This window comes from Lepidochelys kempii, chromosome 8, assembly GCF_965140265.1.
Source record: "Lepidochelys kempii isolate rLepKem1 chromosome 8, rLepKem1.hap2, whole genome shotgun sequence".
Classification (NCBI taxonomy): Eukaryota; Metazoa; Chordata; order Testudines; family Cheloniidae; genus Lepidochelys; species Lepidochelys kempii.
The window spans coordinates 91452870-91473849 of record NC_133263.1 but is presented as its reverse complement, the minus strand read 5'-3'; the positions used below and the strand labels follow the sequence as shown (position 1 = coordinate 91473849).

At 40.4% G+C, this 20980-nt stretch overlaps 1 protein-coding gene across 11 annotated transcripts in view; it reads left to right on the top strand.

Annotated features, from left to right (window-relative positions):
* Positions 1-19915, top strand: part of PATJ (PATJ crumbs cell polarity complex component) — a 219596-nt gene extending 199681 nt beyond the window's left edge. For 6 of the 11 annotated variants that reach the window (XM_073357497.1, XM_073357498.1, XM_073357502.1 and 3 more), the window contains 7 exons: positions 1070-1187; positions 2461-2501; positions 2947-3069; positions 5856-5960; positions 11966-12072; positions 14564-14687; positions 17428-19915. In XM_073357497.1, the coding sequence (XP_073213598.1) occupies positions 1070-1187; positions 2461-2501; positions 2947-3069; positions 5856-5960; positions 11966-12072; positions 14564-14687; positions 17428-17574 (765 nt within the window). In that variant the 3' untranslated portion in view covers positions 17575-19915. Of the gene's footprint in view, positions 1-1069; positions 1188-2460; positions 2502-2946; positions 3070-5855; positions 5961-11965; positions 12073-14563; positions 14688-17427 lie in introns of those variants that run through there. The other 5 variants (XM_073357501.1, XM_073357506.1, XM_073357504.1 and 2 more) reach the window with 5 other exon arrangements.
* Positions 19916-20980: the final 1065 nt, after the last annotated feature.

Genomic DNA, 20980 nt, shown 5'->3' with positions numbered 1-20980 from the left:
CCAAATTCCTTCAGTGGAGTGGAAGCAAAATGTAACATGCTCCACTACAGAGGTAGTCGCATCTGGCCACCAGAATTCATGGATCTTCGGAGATCTCTGAATCTTGGGGATCTGCGGAAGGGCACAGGGTCGTACATCCAGAAGCCTCTGCAGTGGGTATAGCAGGGGTGGCCAAACAGCGGCTTGTGAGCCGCATGCGGCTCTTTTACAATTGAAGTGCGGCTTGCAGAGCGCCCCACCCCTCTTCTCCCCCCCATTCTCCACCTTCCAGAGTTGGGTGTTGGGGAGCTCAGGGCTTCTGTTTCAGCAGGAACAGGGCTGAAGCCCTGACAGGTGCCTCCCTCAGGGCAGAAGCCGCAAACCCCAGCCGGCATGCCCCGTGGAGCTGAAGCCCTGCATCCCGGCAGGTGCACCTGGCTCTCGAACTTCTGAAGATTATCATATGCAGCTCAAAGGGTCAGCAAGTGTGGCCACCCCGAGCTATAGCCTTCTACAGCTCCCTAGCAGCATGACTGTGTTGCTTTTCCTACCTGCAGCAGCCATGGGAACACTCCTTTGAGGGGGGGATTCACCAGCACAAAAGAGGCTCGGTATCAAAACTGATGTCCCCTCTGGCTGTACTAACTCACCTGCAGAATCCCCACAGGCTGCCAGTGGAAAATGCACCATCCCTCTCATCCATCCTCACACGCAATCCCAGAGACAAATGGAACTGTGCCATGGAGGTGTCTGATCCCCACTTCTATGGGGCTAGGATCAGATCAGCGTCTGGGTGGTCCCCACCATAGGTGTATCTAAGAAATGTAATCTGGCCCTTTATAACTAAGTCCAGTATTGCGTGTATGACCGGGGATGATAGACCACTTTGGAGAGGAATGTGGAGTAGATAGATGCCTGAATTTCCAGCACAGGAGCCCTGTGGATGCAGGAACTCTCCAGTCTGAAAGCCATCGAACCTATCTCTAGTTTCACTTCTTTGGTACAGATGGGCCCTCACTTCTAGAAGAACAAACCTGGGGCTATAGCATTTGATTTGCCCCACAATTACTGGTTTTATCTTTATTTTCAGGTGAACCAACACAGCATGCATAGTCACTTTTATCCTGCACTGGCTCCAGTCATCACTACCTTACAGAACTTTGTCAGCACCAAGAGGCTGTCGGCAGATGCATCTCAGAGAAATTCAGGTACAAACTAGAGAGAGATGCCAAAATCACGGGGTGTGTGTGTGTTATTCCTCAAAGATACGAACCTCTGTTATGCTGGTTTAAAAATAAAGTCCTGTATTAGCTGAATCTGGTTTCCTTATCCATCTCCCACAAGATTTATTCTGACATTCCAAACCCCCTGAGCAGCTTCCAGCAAATGCCATTACTTTAAAGTAAATTTCCAGAGAAATGTTTCCTTCTTCTCTAAATATAGACTTCCCACTCTCCTCCCCAGTTTCCCTAACCTGAGGTCCAGAATAGGCAAGATTCTTTCCTGTGTTAATATCACTTACCTCTATCCCTGAGAGGGCCTGAAATATTGCCATTTGTTTGCCATGCCTTCTATAATTCACTTCCATCTTTGCAACTCATTAGCAGTGTGCCGATCCCAAACTCAGGCTGAGAGAACCTTTATAACCCATAATACCATTCTGTACTGTATGTATGTGCAATATAATATACATATAATCTGTAGAGAAAAGTACTTCTATATATTAACCAAAATCATTAATTCTTGAAAGAAACTGATACCATTGATCTTCAGAAATATATCTGATATATTTTAATTAAAGCCAACACAGTTACTGATAGGTTTCAGAGTAGCAGTTACTGAGAGATCCTTTCTAGAGACTTACCTGTCAAAACTCTGGATCTGAATACTCAAACTTTGAGGCCATTTAGCTCCAGTTTCATATTTTTTGCTTCTAGACGATCTCCAATTCTTTCATATAATTTTAGTGCTTTTTAGCTTGCGCTGTAGCTAGTTGTGTGCCACGAGGAATCTGTGCCAGCCAGACTGATTAACTTGATGTCTATTATTTACTAATACAGCACAAATTAGAAAAGGAAATCAATAGAACTTTAGCAGGCATAAACCAGACATATACAGTACCCTTTGTGGTGGGGACACTGTGATTTATGAATAATAAGCTGATCTTTAATTGAGTGCAACACACAATAGGTCTATATTCCCTAGGCCAACAAAACACTGCCATTCAATAGATTATGTGAGCAACTGCTGCGTACGGTGGATTGCACAATGGCATCTATCAAATAGAGTGATTGTATCCATGTTTATCACTTGGTGAAACAGAAATCCTGTCCTTGTCACATGATCAGCGCCCAAAAGGGCTCTGCTTCTGCTCAGTGATAACTTTGGCTAGTCAGCCAGAGACCATTGTCACCTGACAGTGTTATCTCTTAATTATGTTATCTCTTAATTACAGAAGCTAATTGTTTGTTTCTTTTTTAGTAGGGGTAGATATGGACCTGAGAACTGTGGAGATAATGAGGGTCAGTGAGTTATTTTCTGAAAGGTGTTGTCTCCAACGAAAGCTGTTAATTTTTCACTACTTTTTGGCATGCAAAATTGCATTATTATTTAATTGGTGTTGGCACTTTATGGTTTTATTTATAGATGTATATGTGAGGTGGTGTTACTGAATTAAATATGTCCAGCCTGCCTGGGTATCTGTTTCTTTTACAGGCTTGGGACCCTATCCTGTAAACACCTGCTACCGAGCATAGTTCTCTGTACAATGAGTACAATGTGGCTGGTTATAGTAAGTCCCATAGTAATATATAAAGGACCAGGCTGTCACCTAACAGAACTGTTGTCTTGAATCACTGAGTGCAGATGGGGACTATATATAGACATACACATACTCACTCACGCACACACACACAGAGCTATAGATTGTTACACTGTGAATGGTTATGATATGTTTCTTCCTTTTAGGGACCAAATGATGCCCTTGGTATCAGTATAGCAGGAGGGAAGGGAAGCCCATTAGGAGATGTTCCAATCTTTATCGCCATGATTCAAGCCAGTGGAGTAGCAGCACGTACCCAAAGGCTCAAAGTAAGTTGAAGGAGGACTATAGATAGCCTCCTCTGTTAGTCACTATTTTATCTGGTGCTCATTTAGAAGGAGAGTTCTCAAACATTTGTAAGTGTGGATCACTCCTGGATAGGCACTTAGACCCCCCTCCTGTCCCATTCGTGATCAGAGACAGCCTGTGCCTACTGCTGCTGAGTGCAGTACCTTCCCGTGACAATTACATTGATTGTCTATGTGAAAATGTAACATTAAGGAAGTATTTAAATGTATTTGCAACAGTCTCTTATTGCAGTCTAGTAGCTGGGAACAGAGGGGAAAGTCAGCACTACATGACCAGTCAGCTCTGCAAGGATCAGAGTCAGTTGCTTCACAGGCCATAGGTGGTCCATGGACAACAGTTGGGGCACTCCTTAGATCTTATACAAAACAAAAACTCTGGCAACAAGTAGCTGATTTTAAATTGAAACTGACTTTTTCAGGTGCCAAAGCTAAATAAAATTACACTTTCCCTATTGCCACTTGGCTTTTATAAGGTAAATTCGAAAGACTGTTGCTATTACGTTTCAGTTTTTGATGAACTATTGTGCTGAACATCCCGCGATTAGTGGGTAGACTTTCAGGATAACTATCGTTATTAGAATGATTGCAGTCTATAAGTACCTACTAAAATTAGGTAATGGGCTCTTCAGTCTAGCAAACAAAAATATAACAAGATCCAATGGCTGGAAGTTGAAGCTAGACTAATTCAGACTGGAAATAAGATGTAAATTTTTAACAATGAAGCATAACTAACCATTGGAACAACTTCTCAAAGTTGTGGTGGATTCTCCATCACTTGCAATTCTTAAATCAAGACTGAATGTTTTTCTAAAAGATATACGCTAGTTGAAATAACTATTTCAGGGAAATCCTACATTATTATACAGGAGGTCAGACTAGATGATCTGCTCCTGCGGGAATTCTGCATCAGAAAATTTAAAAATTCTGTGCACAATATTTTAAAATTCTACAAAATGCTGCATATTTTATTTGTCAAAGTAACACAATATAAGCATAATTATTTTGGTAATTTATTTCAAAATACCTGTCAGCAAGTATATCTGTAATAATATAAAAAAAAAAAAAGATTCAGGAATTTTTTTTTTTTGACAAATAGATTCCTTACTGTGTAAATTAATACAGAACTTTAAGTAATTCATTTAAACTACAATACGTTTCTGTATTTACTGCACCCCTTAGAAGCAGCGTAAAGGCTTGGGGGAGTCAAGGGTAATGGAGGAGCTGAGGGAGAGAGAAGGAGCCCAGGAGTGAACCTGTAGGGTTGTTGGGTGTGGTTGGGAGAAGTATGAAACCGGTTTGGGGTGGGGGATTGTTAGGGAGTTGGGGAGCCTCCCCGTGCAGACCCTGACTGACCCCTTAGCCTCTCCCATTCATTCAGTCAGACACATCTGCCCCCGTCCCTGTGTGCCCCTCACCCATTTACCCCCTCATCTCCCTGCATCCCTTTACCCCCTCATCCTCATGTGGCCCTGCACCCCTACCTCCTATTCAGCCCCGGCTCAATGCTGTCACCCCACTAGCTCCTGTGCCCTGCCCAATCTGTCCCCCCCACGAGCCCTTCTGAACATCAGTCTGTGCGCCCACCCTCCCAGCACACACACATCCTGTGCCTCCTACACTGGCTCTGTTTGTGTGTCTCCTCCCCACCCCCAACACACATATCCTATGCCTCCTACACTGGCTCCACGGGCAGGGTGGTGTGAAGAACACAGCCGGCTGCTGTGGCAACAGCCTCTGGCGTGTGAAAGGCAGAACTGCAGCACTCCTGGGGCAGAATATATTTTATGCGCAGAAAAAAAAATTCTGCACATATGCAGTGGTGCAGAATTCCCCGAGGAGTAATGATCACAGTAACATGTCTACACTGCAGTTAAATACCTATGGCTGGCCCATGTCAGCTTGCTTGGGCTTGTGGAACTTGGGTTAAGGAGCTGTTTAATTGCAGTGTTGGCATTTGGGCTCAGGCTGGAACCTGGGCTCCGGGATCCTCCCCACTTGTGGGGTCCCAGAGCCCAGGCTCCAGCGCGAGCCTTAATATCGACACTGAAATTGAACAGCCTCTTAGCCTGAGCCCTGCAAGCCCAAGTCAGCTGACACAGGCCAGCTGTGGGTTTTAAATTGCAGTGTAGACCTATCCAAGGACCCCTTCTGGTCTTAGAAACTGAATCATAATCTATGGAAATGACCTACTTGAAAGAAGAATATATGTAATGTTCACAGGAAAGCCATGGCTCTGATCCTACAATGAGATCCACTAGCATAGACCCGTGCTTAATGGAACTCTGCAAGGGTGCTAAGGCCCGGTATATCACTAGCATATGTTTTTATTAGACTCCAAAGCTTCTATATTTACTCATTTATGAATTAATATGGATAGTGTCTGCTTTCATATATTAGAGTTAAAACACACACACGCACCCCTCTCCTTATCCGTGTACGTGGACATGCAAGTGGCCTTTCCATGTGGAATGGAAATGGTTGGTTGTTAATGTCATTCTCCTTAGTCTATTGCTTACATTTGCAAGTATGACCCCTCTTTGTTTATCTGGGCTGTTATTTTTAAGGAACGTGCATTATCCTTCCTCTGAAGAATGCTGAATGATCAGTGGAAATACAGAATCCTCACAAAAGGCATACTGTATATGAGAAGCATGAGTGTGCAGTGCCAAGTTCATAAGGAATTTTAAGCATCCTTAAATTTAATTTTCCTTAATGCTAGTAATTTTCCATTACTGTTGTACTTTTAGGTTGGAGATCGGATTGTCAGTATTAATGGGCAACCTTTGGATGGGCTGTCTCATGCTGATGCTGTTAATCTCCTAAAGAATGCTTATGGGAGCATTATCCTGCAGGTATGGTGATAAATTGAACATGCAGCTGCAATAGGGTAGATAAGTGGTGTTCAAAAAAGACTAAGCATCACTGGCACAAGACATCACAGCGCAGTGGGGTGCTTCTTGATGTGAATTATACAGGATGAAAGCAATAAATTATTATTTTCATTCAAAAGTTCTTTATTGCCACCCATACAGACTGTGAGTGTGATTATATAAAAGCATAACATGGGGAACAAAACGACTTGTTGCTACACATGATAAAGCAACAAAGCTTTTAGCTTCTAACACTTTTTTTCAAAGTTAGCTACAAACATGGAATGACTCCTTTTCTTGTGCTGCTAGCCTGGGACTGAGCTGTCCAAAGTGTTAATTTCCTTGTTCGTGAAAGTGAAAAAAACCTAAAACTCTAGTTGTGTTTGGTATAAATTATTACATCTCAATTCAATATATTAGTGTGTAGGACTGACTATCAACCAAACTACAGCACTTGGGTACACAGCTGATAAATGTGGCAATTAAGAGTAATCTTGGAAGGGAAAAAACACTATTGAAGAACGTGTAGGTTTTTTTTTTTTTATTACAGCAGCCCTCTTCTATGTCTCCAATATACACAACTTGATCCTGCCAAGCGGAAAATACTGGATACAAAAATCTACAAAGAAAATTTCAAAAAGAGAGCTTGTGATAAATAGTGCAGTGACATCAAATTAATCTGTTGGGTCAGATCCTCAGATGATGTAAATCAGAGTAACTCCATTGAACTCAATGGATCTAAAGCAACTTACTCCAGTTGTGCTAGATATAAGGCTAAATATTCAACCTTGAAACTGAAAGGAAAGTGCAGTTGTTTGCTTAAGTGTTTGTAAATCAGCAGAAAGGTGGAAAGATACTGTCATTTAGTGGTCTAATTGTTCCCCACTATTATACTTACTACTGGTCTATTTTTATTTTTTTTACTGGGATCAAAAAAACAAACAAACCCAGCTTAATCTTTACACAAAGAAATGGGGAAAATAAACGCCAAAGAGGAGGTTCAAAGTAGTGCTGATGCGTAAAATTACTATAAAAATTAGAAACCAAGTTTTTTTTAAAAAAAACCCTCTAAAATATATTATTAATATTATGGCAAAGCAAATCTTAATAGATTTTTACGCTTCTTATTTTGTTCAACAAAGTTAAAATAAACATTTAAAACTGAGTTCAGGATTATTCAGTTTCTTCCTAGTGTTTTGGACTAGCTTGTTCTCTTTTATATTTGTTCTTGGACTGGTGACATGGTGGTAGTTGAGCTCGTTCTGCAGCTGAAGTCAATTGGAGCTACGTGGATTTACACCAACTACAGATCTTGCGTGTTAAATTCTTTTGTTTCTCATATTGTTGCTGCCAATCAGTACTGTTGTTTTGATATCCACTCTGTTCACAAATTAGAATATGAAGAAGAATGATTTAAGACCAAATGGTACTGATATTAGATGGAGTGCAAAAAATACTAGCTCATTATGTATTTTTAAAGATTAAGATTTCTAATGAAGCATATTGTCAAATATTCAGTTTTAAAAGAAAGCATTTTTGTAATATGCATTTCTTTTTAGAAAATGGTCCTAGTATACAGAAGTTGAAGTTTTTTCATCTCACATTCACAACTGCTAGATAGCTTAGAATTTGCTTACTTTCTCTTACACATTTTGTATTTTTATTCTCAATACAATGCAGTCCTTTTCCACAATTAAAAAAAAAATTGCTTTATATTTTAAAATACAATTAGACAGGTAAACAAAGTATTCAGGTATATTAGTGGAAGCTGTAAATATGATCAGGAAATGATTATATTAATGCTAAGTATTGGTACTTTTTAATACTTTTTTTATTACAACAATATAAGTGGAATAGTTCTATCAGTCTGATAATCATGACTGACATGTCATTAAGTAATTGTATTTATTATCAAGTTAGACCACCTCATGGCAAACTGCACTGAAAGGTCAGATAATTATGTTCACTGGGGTGGAAAGGCTTATTATCGGGATGCCCTGTGAAGGGTGTTAAAGGAGTTTGCAAATGGAAGATTAGGTTCTCGGGGGAACAATCATCCCTTCTTGCTGTTTTGATGCTTCAGTTTAAATTAATCTGCTTTCTGCAGGTGTAGTAATGAGATAAGCTTTTTACAAGGTTGTTGAACTCTGATACATTCTTACTGCCACAGATTTGTGAATATAGATTTATTTTGCCATCGGGTTTTATTTAACAAGGAAATACGACAACTTTCCCCCCTACTGGAATATTGTTGTAGAGAAATTTATTCCAGCTCCTACCTTCTGAACTATGTGCACTTCTGCCGTTGCCCTGACCACCCCAAAGGGAATGAATTATGAGCCTGAAACCTAGAACATGAAATTCCCATTAAAACTGTGGCATTCTGGTTTTTGCTTGATGATTTTACTAAGAATCACTGTTTGATGGGTTAGGACAGGGGTTCTCAACCTTTTTCTTTGAGCCCCCCTTCCTCCCCCCCAGTATTATTAACAACTCCAGGGCCAGCAGATGGGGAGCCTCAAGGCTCTGGGCTTCAGCTGCCAGGTAAGGGGGAGCTTGGGGTTTTAGCCCTGTGGGGTTCCAGGCTTCGGCCGCCAGGGAGAGGGAAGGTCTTGGGCATAGATGTACTTTGATTTCTATTTGGAGGGGGGGCAGTGCCCTGGGGGGAGTGCCTCCTCCACCCCCTGAGTCACCTCAGCAGCCCACCGAGCCTGTCTGTGTTGAGGGAGGGTGCAACCAAAAATTATAAATCTCTGTTTCCTGAGGGCTCTGCCAGCCCTGGAGCCAGCTCCACCTGCCCGGGCGGCTCTTATCGGCTGCACACGCAGTGAAAGGGGGCTGGATGCTGAGGAGCAGCTGAAGCCCCCGGGCACCAGCAGCAGGAGACGGGGAAACACCACGGACACCTGTTCCATGCCATTAGCCAGCACAACAGCTGCCCTGCACTGTCTGGCTCCAGCTACCTGCCTCTGACCTGGCCAGGGGGCTGAGAAGCAGGTTTGCTATCTCATGGAGTCATCTGAATCACGGAGTAGAGTGTTCACCCATGGGAAGTGAAAAGCAAAAGCTGTTCACTAATGCGTGGACTTTACTAGATAATGAAGAGAGGCATTTCTGAGCTCCACATTTTTACATGGCTCCTTTACATGGCCCACAGAAAGTAGAATATGTTGCAGGAATACAGACAGAGTCTAGAAAAGAAGGGGAAATACTTTATTGGAGACAAGGCATATAAACAGAGAAATTCAAAGAATGGATTGAGTTGAAGCCTTCTATGCTTCAATTTGTTTCATTGAGAAAGTAAATCATCCTTGAACTTAGCTTCACCTTACGTTTCACCTTTCATGTCATTGGTTTCATCTAAAGTATTAAGTTCCTTCCTGTGTGTTCTCTACTTACACGCTTTCAGGTAGAAGCAGAAAAATACAGCTCATTTATTTCTGTTTAAATATTCTGCATAATTACTAATACTAGAAAACGTTAAAAATTGTGCTTACCTTGTAGCCATAAAAATCCACTCCTTTTGAAGAGGGAGGTATTGATCACTGATGAATGAATCATGGAGCATCAGCTTTGATCTGGTTATTTATTGAGTGGGTTTCTGAACTTCAAAAATCTGTCCCTTTGCCTGCCATGAGCCATGTGCTCCCCTCTGCTGCATTTATGGAGAAGCAAAAGTGAGCGTTAATTGTGGTAAAATGAGGCCATGAATAGGAATGATAGCTACGCAGCATACTCCTGTCATTGGCATGTATCTAAAGACACTCTGTCAACAGCAATTCCTTGTGTTGTAATATGAGCATCAACAGGAGCAGTGTGCCTGGCCAGACAGGGAGGGAGTTGGGGAGCAACCACTTTCCACACTCAATTTGAATGAAATGTACATGCTTGCAGCTACAAATGTTTAGAAGATTCCCAAACCACTTTCATAACAGTTCCTCATTTTGTTTTCTGCAAAGAGAGAATGATCTAAAACTAACGTTCTGTGGAACCAAAAATTATTCTCGAGTGGAGACGGTCACTTTGTCTTTAACTAATCCCGTTGTCCCTACATGTTGCAGGAGTCTTTTCCATGTGATTTGCAAAACTTAGGCAGTGTGTTCAAGTAATAGTTAGCTATCAAATTATTTGTGCAGTGAGCAAACTTTTTAACTAACTTTAATAAAAGTTGATGTAGATTGTTTCAATTTGAATTTACTTGCTGCTATTGTTGTTGGTTGTATTTATTTGTATTATCATAGTACCAGTTATGGATGAGGATGCCATTGTTCTAGGCACTGTACGAACACAGAATAAAAAGCTAGTCCCTTCCCCAAAGACTTACTATCTAAGTGTAAGATAAGAGACAACAGATAGATACTGACAGACTAGGGAGTCTAAGGAAACAATGAAACAAAATTGGTCAGCTTGACAGGTGGTGGCTTTCAGCCCCACAGTTGTCAAGTTTTTTGTAGGCCTCACAGCAAAGTAAAGTTTTAAGAAGGGTTTTGCAGGAGAATGAATAATTTGTTTTGTGGAGGCTTGTCCGAAGCATGAGGGCAGCATGGGAGAGAACACGAAGGTGCTTGTTTGAAAATTTAACAGGTGGGGCATGGAGGCTGACATCATTGGCTGACTGGAGGCAGGAGCTGATTTTTTGATACCGAATGAGAGATGATAGGTAGGATGGGGATAAGTCATAAAGAACCTTGAAAGCAAAGAAAAATTGCTTATGCTTGGTACGATAGAGAAGAGACAACTAGAGAAGGGATGCAAAGAGGGGGTGACACAGACTAGGAAATGATCTTTGCAGCAGTAGGATCATAAATGGATATCAGCGGGTCAAAATTGTGTTTGTTGCAATAATGGAGACACGAGATGATGAAAGCCTGGCCAAGAGTTTAACTGTGTGGATGGATAGGAAAAAGCCATATCTTAAAGGTGTTAGGCAGAAAGAATCTGTAAAACCTAGCCATAATCTGGATGTGAGGCCTAGAGAGAGGTCCAAATTGAAGATGACATCCAGGATATGAGACTAAATGACAGATGGAAAGGCAATGATGTCCATGGTGATTAAGAAAGGAGGTAGCAGGAAGGGTTGGAGGGCAAGATTAAGAGCAGTCTTTTAGCCATGTTGAGCTTGAGCTGATAGGTAGACATGCACAAGCTGATGTCAGTGAGAGAGGCTGAGATTTTAGTTTGGACAGAAGGAAACAGGTCTGTAGTAGAGAGGTGGATCTGTGAATTGTCCACATAGAGATGGTAGTTGAATTTGTGTTTGTGGGTGAGATTACCCAGATATAAGGTGTGGAGTGAGAAGGAGACGTTAGAATTTGTGGGGGCAGAAGGATTAAAATGAAGGCCAGATTTGCTCCCTCCAACGAGAAATAAACAAAAAACCCAGAGATATGGGGAAGAATGGGAAGAACAACTGAGATCTCCATTCAGTAGCTTCCAACAGATTGGTCCTTTGGAAGGTTAGGGTTATTTTGCTCTACAGGAGTAGGAGTTTCAGCCTCATGGATGCTTGTATCTCTGGGATTCACCAGTGATCAGGGTCTTTGTTTAGATAGCCTTTGCTTCGTACCCACTCTCATGCCCCATTTGTGTCTCTTAGACCTTCCTACCAGCCCTGGGGCACCATTATGTCCCCCTGTTCCTTCATCTGCTGTTGACCCTGGAACCTGGCCTCTCTCCACCCACAATGCAGGAACGTGTACAAAACTTAATATAGTATGAAGCCATAACCTGGCCTTAAATTAGAATAAAGGTGTTGTGCTGTATCCTGGCAGAAAATTGGTGGTCCTCTTAAATTTCTCCGTGATTTGAATGTAATTTGAGTTCAATTTATAAAGGACTTAAAAGATTAATTAAATATTTTATCTGAGGTTTTGATTGTAAAAAGTAGCCATTTTTCTTAACATACTCAGTGTTTGTTTTGTAATAAGTAAAGATGATGTTTAGCAGTCTGACCCATTGCTGACATTTTCTTGCATCCCGACTTTCAGGTTGTAGCCGACACCAATATCAGTGCCATAGCCAGCCAATTAGAGAGCATGTCTGCTGGATGTAATCTTAACTCCCCTACTCTTGATGGTCATTCTGAAGATCCAGAGTAAGTATGCACTCTTTGATGTGGGAGTATTCTAGTTCAGAGTACTGCCTCAAGGATACTCAAACATTTCCCTTCTCCTCGCACAGGCATGGACAGTGTATTTGCTCTCTTCTCTTGTCGTTTCTTTTTCAACTAATTTTTCAGCACCTTTAAAATGCTCATTATTGTCCTCTACTGGCAAGGATTGGAACCATACCTGCCTTCATCTGGTAATTCAAATGTGAATCTTCATGCTTTTGTTTTTGATAGATTTCCAAAAAGCACATCTCCGTAGATTTTCCAGTTGATGTGTTTTGCAGCTTCCTCTTTGAAATGAGTTATGACAATTGCAATTCAAAATAATCCACCATCTCGGGGATTAAAGAAGAAGAGGTTTTCAGAAAGCGGAGGGTTGATTTAAATGTTGCAAAATGTGCAACAAAATTATTTTTCTTTGTTCCTTGACTCTTTTTCCCCTTAATAACATAAAGGAATATTACAGATACAGATCAATAACATCTAATCATAGATATCTAAATTACAGATGTTCTGCAAATTGCACTTATTACATAAACTCACCAAAATTTAGAGATAGAAGACCTGCAAAGATCATTTAGTCTATCCCTGTACCACACAGCATTGTTCTCAACCATATGTTCTCTAGTGCTTTCTCCAGTTAGCAGGAAAATACTTAAAATTTAAGTATTCCAAGCTATTGAGCTCCCAACCCTTTCCTTGGGAGACTATTCTGCGGTAGAGCTCGCTGTCTGATCATTTTCCGTGATATTCAGATTAATTTCTTTTCACCCTACGATATAATTAAGATTATGTTGCAGACATTTAGCCATGCTATACGTGTTTAGCTCTTTCAACCTTTCCTCGGTCCTTCCAATCTTTCCTTTATCATTTTGTGCTCCTTTTGCCCTTCTTTTTTGCTGTTTGATTTTTATTTCTTTATTTTAAGAAACTGAGGACAGTTTGGGGACACTAGTAACATTCTGTGAACACAGACTACAAGTGGGATGCTAGAAAACCTCATACTGCACTAAAGCTGAAGTGTATCACTACTCTACAAGATTAATTAAGTTCTAGTAAATAAATTACCTACATGGACTCAAATAGGCTATTTCCACAAATACAAAGCTGCTAGTTTCTTTAGAAGTGGGTTTCAGGAAGGGAAAAACATTTGCACAGCAAGAAATGTGGTAGACTGGCATTTGCATGCATTTTGCTGAGCTTGAAGATATTCATTTATATTAAAGAGATTCCATCTTCCATTAGCTTTTTCATTGTATTGTTCCTTTAGTCAATAATAATAATGCTTAGCGCTAACTGGAAAAACAAAAAAAAATCACAAATATTATCTCAAATTGTTGCATGAATAACATCCATGCCTCTCTTGTGTTCTCTTTCCATGAATGTACATCCAGCCAATGTGAACTCTCACAAATATTTGAAAAAAGGGAGTTTTCACTTGAAGTTAAGAAGTTGTGGGAACTATTTTAAGCTTGCAAGTGCTAATATTTGCATTGAGTGCTTGTGCACTTCTCCAGTCAAAGAGCACGAATCAGATTGATTTGACCAACTTAGATTAGCAAAAAATCAAATACTCTCAGTCCATAAAGTTTAAAAAAAAAGAGTCAGATACAGAAAAAAATATTGAATATTTTTCCAAACTGTGAATCAGTCTAAGAAACTGGCTTCTCAGATATTAAGCAAGTGGAAAAACTAAATCCATCAAATAAATTTTTCATTGTAAACTATTTATTCAGCTGCACTATTTACAGTGTGTGTTATGTCTGTAAATTACCTTGTGCTCATGAACTAATAATGCTTCAAAACACCAGTGAGAGAAAGAAGAATATCCCATTTTTCATATGGGGAAACTGAGATCTGAATGATTATGGCCCCAATACTGCATGTTGCTCCAGGTTGGTAGACTTCTGAACCGGCACAGAGTAACTTTAGAAATTGGGGCCTTTGTGACTCTTTGGTCCATGCTATAAGGCTGTGATAGATCTGAAATTAGAACTCAGGAATTTCTGGCTTCCGGTGTTATGTTCTGTCCACTAGAAACATTGCCTCTGAAGTCAGACGATAATGTTGTGTTGCTATGAAATGATGTTGCAAATTCACTTCTCCTAAACTGGGACAGAAGATGGACCTGTCAGGAAGCAAATCGTATTTAAAAACACATAGCAACTGTGTGGGCCTTACTCCTGAATCACAATCTGCTATTGGGGGATAATGTGCTTTTGTTGAATCCTATTAAAATAAGTATATACAAAGTGAAGTCAATGGGACTCTACTTGGGTTCATGGGTCCATGCTAGTGCATTCCAACATGGGATCAGAGCCATGGTATGTGAAATTTATGAAAAACAGTTAAAAGGAAAATGGGTGTCCATTTGAATCTCTTTGAAAGTCTGAATCTATTTGAAAGTGTTCCTTCTACAAAAAGACACACACTGGATATATATTGTTCTTCTAAGTGGTATTCATTGTTTTTTCAGGGCTCCTCAGCCTAAGATTATTGCTTTGGAGAAAGGTTCTGATGGCCTGGGTTTTAGTATTGTGGGGGGATATGGAAGTCCCCATGGAGACCTGCCCATTTATGTCAAGACTATATTTGCCAAGGTATCTTTTTTTTTTTTTTTCCTCCTTTTTGCATATATCTTTTAGAAAAACCCTACCGTTAGGAACAGATAAGTCTAATGCAAAAGAATTGTGTCCAATTTGTCTGGGTATGCGTGATTTGATCATCACTGCCTGGACCCAAAGCTCACTGTCAGCTAGCAAGGATGAGGGAAAAGCTGCTGTTTCATTATACTGACATGTGGAAAGAGAGACCTCATCTGAGCAAATACATGTTACTCCATGTATTTGGGAAACGTCTTTAAAATAGTCTGTATAAGGCATTATTTATCTGTAGGTCTCAAAGTGCTGTGCACAAGTGTATAAGTAGCATTTTACATTGGGGAAACAGTTGCAGAGAGGTTAAATATCTTGCTAAGGTCACAAAGTTAGTTGCAAAGCCAGAAGTAAAACTCAGGTCTCTGTGGTCAGCCGCTCCCTCACGTCCACGTTGTGGCCAACTTGGATGAGAAAAAAGACTCTGAAAGAGGAAGATGCTGTCAGCCTGATTCTCCATTGCCCTGCATGTTGTGAGGTCACTTACACCAGTGCAAACTGGGTATAAAATGCTACCACATCACAACAGTAGTGTTTCACACTTTGCACTGGTGTAGATGACTTCACAAGGGGCAGGGTGATGGGGAATCAGGCCCTATGGCTTTATTAATTTTTAACTTCCCTGTTTCCCCTTGGGAAGTGCTCACCACCACCACAGCCTCCCCCTTCTCTCCTTTTTTAACTTTCAAAGGTGTAGTTTCAAAAGCTCTGAAAGTGGCTGTGGGGGTTTTACCTCCTGTGCTCTGCTCTCGTTCAAGAGGATGATTCCTGCCTGCAGCATGACAGTCTTGCTTTCTTGCAGCTAAGGTGTAAACATGGACCGAACCACAGAATTTGCATTGGGTTTCAAGCTTCCCTAAAGATATGGCATGCATGAATCCAAGATCTTGGTTTGGCCTATCGTAAAAATAGGGACTAGCCATGAAGTGCAGATCCCCATCCTAATTTCCCCATCACTCACTGGTGTAAAGATCTGGAATTCTGGCTCAATTCAATTCTAGCCCTATTGAATTCGGAATGGGTAACAGAAAGATGTGTTAGCATAAAGTCACTTTTATGGTACAGTCTCAATGGAAGAGACCGAACAGAAAAAATGGTAGGGGACTGATGTAAGGCTGCATAAATATCTAGGGAGTTCCGCAAACATCTCAGGCCAGTGATTTTGTAGAGTATTCCAGGCACTTAGAATTGCTTTTCTCTTCGGTGAATCCAAATTTCAATAGAAGAAAAGACTTTGGGACTAGTACTTACATTTCAGAATGCCTTTTTGTCTTTCCCTTCAAATAACCTCTTGCATAGACTCTCTAGGCATGTTTCTAATCACTGGTTTGCTTTATACTGATTCCAAGGCCCATCAGATGCAGCCCAGATGGAGAGCAGACTGCCTTTATAAGCTTTTGGCACAAGGCCTGGGGTTTAGTGTCATTTTCCTGTCCTAAAGCCATCAATGCATTCATGAACCTTGATGCATCCTTGATGCATCCACGAACTACTGCACAATAATAATAATAATGCATCCTGCCTTTTATGTCGTTGGGAGCCTTATGCCTTCGGCAATACATTTAGTTGTTTTAGTGGAACATCTTGCAGTGTTTTGCTCTGTTTTATGTAACTTTACCTACGTTTTTTTGGAGGGAAAATAAAGTCCACCCTTGGCACTGAGCAAAAAATAAATAAATAAAACTAAAAGCTTCCAGGTTTCTATAAATACTTTTCTCTTTGATCTTCTATACCAGTTCAGATGCTTGGGTTAGGATTCTTCCCAATAAGCAGATGAACACAGAACAGTAAAGGCCTGGCTTTCATTTGCATGGTGGTCCTGCTAGACTACTTTTGGCAGTGTAAAAGGGCTTTAAAGTGAGTGTGTAGAATGGGGCCATTGTGTAAATGAGAATCGGGATCTGTAACTTTGAGTTGCGTCCCACTCATATAAGAGTCAAGCCATCTCTCAGCTTTCAGCTGTTTCTCTCTCCAGCAGACAAAAAACCCTCACCCTAAGGGTGTTACTGGAGGAGAGCAGGCCTCTAAGGCGAAACAAGCCTTGTGGCACACACCCTGTGCAGCTAGCCTAACAGCACACACAAGGCCCTCATCCAGTGGCCCACCTCCTTATCCCAGCAAGGAAACCAGGGCCAAGTGGGGCCATGCTCCAACTCAACCACGCATTGCTAGACCCTTCTACCTAAGGGGTGGCTCAGACTCAGAAGTGGTGAGTGGCAAGGGTCTCCCTGCAGAGAGCCATGACAAGATAGAAAGTCCTAGAAAGGTCCCACTGTCCTTCAAAGGACTCTGCCCCGTTAAAGGAGAAGGGGTTCAGGAGCTCCCAGCCAGATTACTACACTGAGGACTGCAATGGCTCTAGCCACCAGACTAAGGAAGAAAGGAAGTGTACAGCCCTGCTGCTTCAAAGACTTGACCCTTTCCTTGAAGAGGAACAGATGTCCCAGAAAAGGGCACAAACAGAGCAGCAAATCCCCTGTGCCCTCCCATCCACTTGCATCAAGTCTCTGCCAAATACCATCAGCATTTACCAGCACGATACTGAGTCATGGCTGCAGGAAAGAGTTGAGGTTTAAAATTGGTAACAAAGAGAATTGATGTTATTGAGCAGTGTCATGCTGTATTTTTTAAAAATAATTTAGAAGTAAGTCATATCAAATTGTTTGGTCATTTTTGTTGTTTGCAGGGAGCAGCTGCAGATGATGGCAGATTGAAGCGTGGCGATCAGATTTTAGCAGTTAATGGAGAAGCTTTGGAAGGTGTTACTCATGAGCAAGCTGTAGCTATTCTGAAATGCCAGAAAGGATCTGTAACATTAACAGTGTTATCATGAATCTCATTGCACCGTGGAGATGAATGCAATTATTTTAAAACATCGTAGAGCTGCTTTAATAATGTACAGTCCTGAGTGAGATGAAAAACAAACTCCAGATAAGATTAATATATTCTAATCCTATTGTCTGTATGGCTAGCATACATCTGTGGTTTCATTTAGTCTTATAAATGAAGCTTATTGGTCAGTAATTTTTCTACTTCTTTAATATCTTGTGGCTTCTGTTTCCTCTCAACAAGGTTAACTTAGAAAACTTCAATAAACTGTGTGTGTTTTACTTCAGTTAAACATCAGTTTATCCCCATCAGTAGGAAATCCCTGTTACAATTGCTGAAACTGAAAATTAACGCTCACACACAAAAGAGAATTTAGATCATCATCTGATCTCATCTGATGAGCAGAAATAAATGCTAAGTGACTTGTCATCTCACTCATGATTTACTTATGCTAATTGTCCTTTCAAGTATGTCAAAAAACATTAACAACATAATTAAATTACCACTGTTCCAAGTGATGAAATATCTGATTCTCCTCTGGGAAAGTGTTTGTGCTCTGCACAGTAAGTTTGACAGTCAAATGCTAACTTTTCATATTTATCTCTCTGGATAGGTCCAGGCCAGTTAGTGAGGATTATTGTGATGAATCAATTTTCAGCCTTTAACATTAAAAACAAAAACAAAACAAAAAAGGGCGGGGGGAGGCCTGTTTTTTCAGGTCTCTTAAAATTTCCATGACAGTCTTTTAAGATCTTTATGTGGCATGAGCAAGATGTCTTATTCTGTTCTAATTAATTTTTTATAGAAAAAGAAATGTTCTGAAATGACCAAGATGCTCAGTACATGCATTTGTAATTGTGCTGAATTGCAGTACTAGTGTCCACAGTTAGACTTAAAAAGGCCAAAGTTTGCCTCCATAATGTGGTACTATAATTCAGCTAATGTGAAAGCTCGTAAGCTGTGACCTAGTGCTGAGGGCTAAATGAAGGCAGACTGAACCATTTTGCAAGTTTCCAGAAGTCTGCATGGTGTCAGCTGGCATGGGAAAGGGACCTTCACTTATCAGAAACAACCACCCATCCAGTATCCTATGCTTCAGATTGCTAGAACCTAGTTTTGTACAATGCCACGAAGAGATTTAGCAAGTGAACATGTAAAGCAAATAAGTGGTAATGCAAGTCCATGCAGTTTAATCTTTCTGACTTTGTGGAAACTGGTGGCTTGCAGAAAGCACCTCAGTGTGTTGTAGGGCTAAGAGGACTAATTTTTAATGATGATGATGGTACAGCAAGGAAAAGTACTGAAATCGGCAGCTGATTTAATTATCAATTGTGTGAGAGACCTTTCTATCGGTAAATGAAACCAGGCTTCTTTTCAAAATCCTATAATTACTGTTCTTCAGTATGTTTTAGCTAAAATGTGATATTCTCCTGACTGTATAAAGAAAAGTATATTGAAGTGAGGTTACAAGTGATAAAGTAGTAAGCATAGAAGAGATGATGAGCTCTTATTAAAAATGTTGTTTTCCTTCTCATTTAAAAATTATCTCTAAATATAACAAATCACAAAGTGCATTAACTTGTTGGAATATTTTGTGGGTATTCCATAAATAGTGCCTGAAAGAGACTTATGTTTTAAAATGGATTTCATTTCCATTGTGCTGGTTGATTTATTAATATGAAGTGTTAGTGGAATCTTGTTTATAGATGCACATCAAATGTCCAGAGGTATCGAATTGAAGAACTTTTAACTACCCACCTTTGGTTGCCAGAACATTCAAGTATGTCGAAGCTAAATGCACCTACGTAAACCTTTTTAGATGCACCTTGTTAAAATAATTTTTCAAGGTTATGACCAAAATCTAATGACTATTCTGATCAAATAACCATTACATGCATACTTGAAAATATTGCAGCATTGGTCTATTAAATTTTACATGGCCATTTGTCATCTCTTATGCACATATGGTTGATATAAAGAATATAGAATTTATGGGCTGAGATTTTGCACTTCCCATTGTTCAGATTTGAGATAATATTATTGCTTCTTGTAACTTGCACTTTTTCTGTGTGCTGAGTATGTTACTGCCAAAAATTGCATTGCAACTAATTGATAAACCAGTGAACATGTGGGGAAGGGAAGTACAGTATTTAAAGGACCAATTCTAGAATTAAATTTCAATTACACTTGTCTGGGTCGAGGTGTTCTGGTTTGTTAAAATTATTATCTACTTCTGTGCAAGGGAAAAAACCAATGAAACTTACTGATAATATGTTTATGTATATCAGTCAAACAAGATGTTTTATTATTTCCAAAGATTCTAAATAAAATTCAGTTACTAAGAAGTTGTGCATTCTTTTTTCTTTCTTTTTTTTTGGTACTTTTAAAGAATTTCGCTTCTAGTCCATATTAAATTTTATCCCAGGGTGTAATGTTTGCTATTGACAGTAATGAGCCTCACTTACTTTCCAGTAGGGGTATGAACATCTGTACCTATGGGACTGATCAGAGAATGTTTTGACAGGCAGCTGAGTCCATCCCTCCCAGCCAATCAGATTGCTTTTGGAGTGAAACTTTGGGAGTGTGGATGTGCTATCTTGTGCACATCCATACTCCTTGAAAACACTAATTCCTCTGATGCAAACTATTCTAGGGTGTTAAGCAATTAGTTTTAAGCAGGGAAGCACCAAAAAAGCAATCAGGTTGGGAATACTGGGATCCAGAGTACTTAACAGAGTTGGGAGGGAGGGAAGTGTGAATGGGGAACAGGTTGGCCATTGTGGCAGGATATGTCAGAGGTCAAAGTGGTTGCTCAGCAGAAGAGCCAGTTTGGCTGGAGGAAGCCTGGTTGCAGGAATTTTGCAAAAGCTTTTGGTGATACTGTTCCCCACAGCCCCAAACCAATCTGAGGTCTTCTCCAAAAGACCCATGGCTGTGGACTGAAGATCCTCATTTGTCATGGCTTTTATTTTCATAAAGGTCATGGTTTATTCACAGTTCCCTCTATAGCTTCCCCAGGCAGCCAGAGGAGTTGTAGGAGGAATGGTAAATAATCTGTGATCTGTGTGACACAACCAGGGGCAGTCAGTAATTCTATTTATACTTTCTAGACTAACATCACATAGAAAAGGGCAAGAGACTGACTCTGTATTATAAATAAATGGTGGAATTCTCCCTTCTATTTCTATCACCCCAGTCCAGGGCAGCTTGAGCTATGTCCTTGCCAGGCCCCAAAGGAGCAAAAGATCTTGGGCTCTGTCACCTTTGTAGTTGTCAATGCCTCTCTGACCCCACAGCTCAGTATAAAACGATGTTCTTGCAACCACACACTCAGGACACTAGTTTAAGGTCTACTTCCAGACACTAGGTTAACAGGGAATAATAAAAGGATTGTGTCAAATTATACTTCT